Source organism: Nicotiana sylvestris, chromosome 2, assembly GCF_000393655.2.
Source record: "Nicotiana sylvestris chromosome 2, ASM39365v2, whole genome shotgun sequence".
Taxonomy (NCBI): domain Eukaryota; kingdom Viridiplantae; phylum Streptophyta; class Magnoliopsida; order Solanales; family Solanaceae; genus Nicotiana; species Nicotiana sylvestris.
The window spans coordinates 50,559,517-50,566,181 of record NC_091058.1 but is presented as its reverse complement, the minus strand read 5'-3'; the positions used below and the strand labels follow the sequence as shown (position 1 = coordinate 50,566,181).

Genomic DNA, 6,665 nt, shown 5'->3' with positions numbered 1-6,665 from the left:
GGCCCTGACCCTTCACTCACATATCCCAATACCAAACCACGAGCCTCTTCTTCAACATTTGCATCACTCCACACACACACACACACAAATCTGAGACACGACCTCCCAGTCCAGAAACTTTTTCCCGTTGCAGAGAAAATCTAGTAAAGATTTGGGTTTCAAAGATCTTTTGATATTTTCTTCATTTGGGTAATGTTCAAAATTCATTCATTTTTTTTTAGCCTTGTTGCTTTAGTCTTGATGTGTTTTGTGACTTGCTTGGTTTGATGTAGATTGTGTTGGTTATTTGGGGCTATTGTCTGTTTGATGTTATATTGGTATTTTTGTTTTTTTGTCTACTTTTTATGGTTAACCTTCTTGTTGGGTCAGTGTAGAAGAAGAAAATGGTAATTTCTGAGGGTTTCTTCTTGTTTTTCAGATTTAGCATGTATATTGTGTTGAATTATGGTGCTCTTATGCTTATATTTTTTATGATCCTTGTGAAGTGTATTAATTTGTTTGGATCTTTGTATGTGTATATGCAGGTCTGCTCTCCTTTCTGAGCTTTTGCATCAGTTTAATGATTTTATTAGTATTTGTGATTTGATGAAAATTAGAGTCTTTTTGGTTTTCTTTACTTTTTTATGTTGAGTCTCATTGGTATAAACATGTTAATTGAGAAACTTATTGATATTATTAAGGAATTTTATGCCTTAGTTTTAAAAAAAATTAGTTTCTCCTTATAGTTTAAAAGAGATGAACTTCTTCTTGATGGAAGCTTATATGTTCTAGTTAATTTCTATAGACTTCCAAAGTGTAATTATGCTTTTAAGTGATTCTCTTTCTTGTATGGTTTTGACTTTTGATTCAAATCTATCATTAAAGATGAGCTATTTGTGGGCTTATATTGATTTTCGTAGCTATGCTTGCTATCGTGACAGTGGCTTGGATTGAAGACTATAATATACTGAGCTGGACCGATCAACATGCCGTGGGCGTTTTCTTCTTTGAGTTATTGTGTGAAGTGTGTGCGCTTGGTGGTATTCTTTCGCGTGATTCTGTAACCAATTTTACTTGGTGAGATATAGCATCTTGTTACTTCCTAATTCTGTATCTACTTCTTCATGCAAGTCCTAAGTTTTATTTCTAAATATGGAATTATTTCGGTTGAACTATTTCTGCTGAGGATTTACTGAAGAGAACAGTAATATAAAAGATATAGGAAAAATGACTACGACTCAAAAATTATAGAGGAAGATAATTTGAGTTGGTTTGGCACTAGAGAAATGGAAATTAAAATCTGTACTCCTCTAGTGTAGTTCCGGCGATGAACTTATTATCTTTCAATGGTGAGAAAATAAGATGTTCTTTTATTTTCCGAAGTTCCTTAATGTTTTAGCTAATTTTTACTTGTTTGATATGACAGATTGCAGATATCTATTTTCCATCTTGTGATATTTTTTGAAACTAAAGTCCATTTGGAGGGTGAGAATGTACATTGCATTTACCTTGAAGAGATACAAAGCAGTCAAGGAAGCTGGTGAGATTAAAATGCATGCAGGGAGTGTTGCTTATTGCCAATTGATGCTAGTTTGTCAGGTAATTGTTCTTTTAACTTGAACTTATCAATCTTTTCAATTGAGATTGGTATTCACTCTCCTGCAACGTTTATGTTAAAAGGAGATAGAAACCAAATCAACTAGAACTAGATAGATACTTTTTCGTGTTTCGGTGTTCTGTTTGTGTTGACAGGTAATTCTCGCTGGGTTCATGATCTCCTACTCACAGGATTTATAAAGACTTAGTTTATTCCCTTACAAAAAAAAAAGTTTAATGATATTGCCTCTTTTTTTACCAATATTGGCTAGATCACTGAGGTATAGTACAGGACATTGTACATCCTCAATGTACTGTATTTCTGTATATTCCATAGGTATATTGAGATCCATACAGTGACCTCGTCGCAGAAATATATTGAGATTTAACTTTTGTATCCCTTCTATATATGCTTTATGTGTGGTGGTTCCATTCGATCTCAAGAAAAGGGAAAAATTTGGATTATTTGCTAGGTGTCCTTGTTTCATTTTATTTGGTTCACTTTTGAAGTTTCTACTCCAAATTTGTGGCAGCTGAATGGTTTGGTTTTTGGTTTCTGTTAAATTACAGGCTGAATATTTCCGTCAGTTGCTTAAACCTGTAACGTAGTCTGGTCAAGTGAAAGCTTGGGGAGGTTTGGGATTTGCTTGCTTCTCGTTGCTCTTATTCAGCAAAAGCCTGGATTGGTTGGTTTTCTTCAGTGTATTAGAAATCAGAATGACCTCATTAAGCACTGAATGCTGATTGGCACAGTCAGTGCATTTTTACTACACGAATACAGCTTGAATACCTTTCTTTGTTTCGTCTTTGCCTTTCATAACTCTTAGACATTTTGATATTTAAGATTTTCCAATTGGAAAACACATTTCTATTCCAGTTTACTTGGTTCTTTTGTCATAGTTACTCATGCAGAGTAACTATCAATTTTCCCCTCAAAAGCCTTTTTTCTCTCCTGAAGACCAAGCAGGTGGTGGTAATATATTCGATATTCCTTCTCCATCAGTCTTCGGTGCAATGGCACTTCCTACTGGTTTCAACCCTTCTGTGCCTGTTCATGGTTTCGAATTTCAGTCCTCTGAGGCATGTCCAAAGAATTTCATCATCTTTGATCAGACTGATTATCGAAGCCAGATCATGTTCCACCCTGCCATGGCTTCCAAGTTTCCATATCCTGATTTGAAATTTAATGCACCTTACTTCCAAGACAGCATGGAGAGAAAAGTTGCAAATAATGAGAATACAGAAGTTTCTTCATATCTGAAGGAAGATTCAGCCGATATAAATGCATTACTCAGCTTTGAAGAGGAAGAACATGAGGAATATGATGATGAAGAGGTGAGCACTGCACGCACCGATGCAAACTATGGAAACAGTTCCCCTGAATCATATTCTAACTATGATTGTCAATCCAAAAAGAGCAGGACCACTTCTTTCAGGAAGTCCTCTGGCAGTACTAGCAATTGCAGTGAGAAAAAACGCCGGAAACTTAAGAAGATGGTGAAGGCATTAAAGGGAATTGTCCCTGGTTCCAGCAGGATGAATACTGTCACTGTTCTTGATGAAGCTGTCAGATACCTCAAGTCACTCAAGGTGGAAGTGCAGAAGCTTGGAGTTGAAAATTTGAAGACATTTGCTTGATCTCCTGTGTGCTATGGGTAACTTCGCTCCAATTCAGTCTTTCTAGACGTTGTTATGAACTCTAGTTATATCTGTTGCCTATGTGGAGAACTTCTTATGCGTTCATTGCTACGCAGTATTGTTCAGTTTCTGCTTTAGAGGTAAGGTAACTTAGTATATGGTCCTTTGTTTCACTGCTGCTTCGGAGGGAAGGTTACTCAGAATATGGTCCTTTGTCCGATGACAGGACGAGAAGTCTTTTAACAGTTTGCTGTAGTAGCTAGCTGCTCTTATCCAATTTCTCTTTCTAGCCTGTTTCCACTAGTTGCAAACTTTATTATGGTATTTGAATAAATTCTCCAATATGTCCACTTTCTGAAACTTTAATCTATAATATTGGAGCTATTTGTTATTGTTTTAGTATGACTGATGGTTTAAGAGAAGTGATTTGTTTAATAGATAATGGGGTGATGATTACACTTTATGCAAGCGTGTTATGGCAGAATCTTTAGCGTGTTGAGTGCCCTTTTATTTTAATCTTTGCATGCTTTGGTCTTTATTACTTTTGTCTGTTGGGAATCATGAGACACTGGGATTATGTGTTATGGTAGTATGATCCTGTCTGGGTCTGCCTTTACCATTTCTGCTGCTCCACTTTGCTAGTGGTTTGCTGTAAAGTACACCACTTTAGTCCCTTGGATTGGCTTTGGCCTATAATTTGGATGATATGATTAGGCCCTCAGAGTCTTATCTTTTCAAATTTTACCTTTTTAAAAATAAAATGTACTCCTTCAGTTCCATATCTATTTCCTTCTTGGTCCGTTCAAAAAAGAATGACCCATTTTTAAATTTAGAAACAATTTAGCTTAAACTTGTACAATTCTAGAGAATCTTTTATAACCACACATATATTTTGGGGCTCCTTTTGACTTGTTTAGGACCACAAATTTCAAAAGTTTATTTTCTTAAATTCCGTGCCCAGTCAAGTACTAATTTTAAAAAGTTTCTCATTTTACACCCTCTCCTAAAGGACATTTTACCATTGAATTTTCCCCCTCTTCGTCCTTTATTTTTCTTTATATCTTTTCTGGAGAACAACAGCAAAGAATAACTTTTCTACTCATTTTAAGGTAAAGAGCTTAAAGTGCATAATTTTTTCGTAATCAATTCGGATATATATTCTTCATGTTTTTTGAAAAAAAGTATATATTTGCAAACTAGGATATCGTAGTGAAAAGAGAATGTTACAGAGTGACATGAAGTGGACAATGTGGAGTATGCCGTAGGACCATATAATCGATCATTCTCTTCTCTTATATTTCATAAGACTAGTAGGTCTTAAACAGACTGCTTTTATGAATTACAAATTCCACAATATTTTAGGATTCTACTATGTCAAAACCTTGTAGACTTCTCATACTTGGGCCAGCTCTCATGTTTTGGAAAAAAAAGTGAAGAAAATATTCGGAAACCGAATAAAAGGAAAGAAAAACAGGAAAAGTGAAGATGACCTTGTTGCAAATATCAAGATGAGTAAATAACAGTTCAAAATGGGACGAGGTTGCTATAGTTAATTTCATAATGCTGCTTCAGCTTCCATCTACTGACCAAACACAAATTGGCAATTGCCATAGCCTGCAAACCATAATATGATAAGAAAAAATTAATAAAAACACAAAAGAAAACTCTTGCAGAAATTGAGAAGAAGAAAACAAGGGAAACATGAGTTACTTGGATCAGTAATGGTGATAAGAGCACTGTTTTTGAACCAGCAAGACACGGTTTGTCTTCCTTCTAGCTGGTACCACAGATTCATTACAACAGAGGCATGGTTGATTGTGGTGTTTGGGTAAAAGCAGGAGCCACCAGCTTGAATTAAAGAGCAGCCAGGCAACCCTTTTTCACCACACACAAACTGGATACTATCTAGCAGTTGCGCTTCTGTAGCTGAAGGTCTTGGCACGCACCACTGCATATTCATTCTAAACTTATTACTCTTACACTATATTTTTCTCTTATTGTTTTTGGGTCAAAAGCAATACAAGACTTTACTTGGCCATGACTTGCAAAATATTGAGGTTATGTAATGTATAGGTCAAAATCTGATCAAAAGAATTCTACACGACCAAGAGTCAACCAAGCGAAGTCACGTATAGGAAGCAATATACTGGCGAGTGATTTAGCTACGGTCGAGGTCGAGCACTCAATTTGGCCCGAACGGCTAGTTCAACACTTAGACATTTTAGAGGAATATTCTATGGGATATTCCAAGAACTTAGGTATTCCGGTTAAGGACCGCTGCGTAAGGGAAATGTTTTGTTTAAATATCATAGGAAATAATAACAAAAGGGGGGGGGGGGGGCTGAGAGGAACAGATACACAAACATATACATCTCTCTAAAGGTGAAGATGTTCCATGATCTCAGGCTCCTCGCCGAAAAAGGAGAAAAGAGCTTAGAATATCGGTATTCATCTGTAATTCAACTTTATCAAATGTACGGAGGTCGGTCTTGTTCAAGAATGATGACTCTTTTCATTTATGTACTCTTCATTATCATTTGATATTATTGGAGCAATCATCCTTTTCTTACATTATGAAATTCAATTGCAACTGTAATCAAATTTTATGTTTAGCTATGCTTGTTTATTCCTATCTTCTATCTCAAATCTAGAATAAATTGTCTCTGGCTAGAATTTGCCTCAAATCTTCCTATTTAATTAGTTTAACAAAAAGGCCTAATACTTTTTAGTCAAACACGTAATTACTTGCAAGTTGAAGTTTGGCTGATAGTGTTTGTAAAATACTGGTCTTCAGCTTTGAAATAGTTGTAAAACTAGTTTCATGAGTATTCAAGTGAAATATATATATTCACTCACAAAACTTTCTTTTTTCACGTCAAATTCATTTCCGCACTAGCTAGGCAAATACTCTGTTTCCTACTTCAACAGCTCTTTTACCCCCCTCCAGTTTCAACAAAATATTGTCCAAACTCGTACTAAATATTTGATTAACGGAGAAGTTTACCTGTCCAGATGCTTGTGCAAACGCTGGTATTAGAGTTCCACCTGTAGATAATAAGATAAAGAACTAATTAAAGCTTAATATATGAGGATGTATTTAATTATTCAAATGGAAGTAAATAAGTTGATTTTGGTGAAGGAACCGCTGGAATTTGAACTTTACAAGCATGGAGCTATATATGACAAGCAGAGAATGAGAAAAGAAAAGTTGGAAATTATAATAGGCTAATTAATTTTGATCATCTCATAAACAATAGAAGGGAGAAAACCAAAGTTCATAGGGTGCAAAGAAAGTATACCAGTGTTAGAGAATGCAAGGAGAAGATAAAGGATGAGAATGGGAAAAGCCTGAAATGAGTGAGCCATTGAATGCCTAAACTCTTTAAACTTTATGTGGTAATGTTGTGAGTGTCAAACTTTCTTCTCACTTTCTATTCTATGATGTAAAAGAG

General features: G+C 35.5%; 2 protein-coding genes across 2 annotated transcripts; one reads left to right on the top strand and one right to left on the bottom strand.

The window, feature by feature from the left end:
* Nucleotides 1-3,615, top strand: LOC104247490 (transcription factor bHLH144). Its single transcript, XM_009803518.2, has 4 exons — nucleotides 1-189; nucleotides 921-1,056; nucleotides 1,406-1,578; nucleotides 2,146-3,615. Exon 4 carries the CDS (start codon nucleotides 2,482-2,484, stop codon nucleotides 3,211-3,213), a length of 732 nt encoding a protein of 243 aa, XP_009801820.1. The 5' UTR covers nucleotides 1-189; nucleotides 921-1,056; nucleotides 1,406-1,578; nucleotides 2,146-2,481; the 3' UTR covers nucleotides 3,214-3,615.
* Nucleotides 3,616-4,399: 784 nt separating this feature from the next.
* On the bottom strand, nucleotides 4,400-6,665 carry LOC104247489 (major pollen allergen Ole e 10-like). The gene is made up of 4 exons (XM_009803517.2): nucleotides 6,513-6,665; nucleotides 6,218-6,258; nucleotides 4,924-5,161; nucleotides 4,400-4,827 (listed from the first exon to the last, which is right to left on the bottom strand). The coding sequence occupies exons 1-4, from the start codon at nucleotides 6,577-6,579 to the stop codon at nucleotides 4,793-4,795; spliced, it is 381 nt and encodes a 126-aa protein (XP_009801819.1). The 5' UTR covers nucleotides 6,580-6,665; the 3' UTR covers nucleotides 4,400-4,792.

Coding starts and splice junctions, on each gene's coding strand:
- LOC104247490 (XM_009803518.2), top strand. CDS start 2,482: ATGCAGAGTAACTATCAATTTTCCCCTCAAAAGCCTTTTTTCTCTCCT.
- LOC104247489 (XM_009803517.2), bottom strand. CDS start 6,579: ATGGCTCACTCATTTCAGGCTTTTCCCATTCTCATCCTTTATCTTCTC. Junction 6,259..6,512: donor CCTTGCATTCTCTAACACTG/GTATACTTTCTT, acceptor TATTATCTACAG/GTGGAACTCTAATACCAGCG. Junction 5,162..6,217: donor TTGCACAAGCATCTGGACAG/GTAAACTTCTCC, acceptor ATGAATATGCAG/TGGTGCGTGCCAAGACCTTC.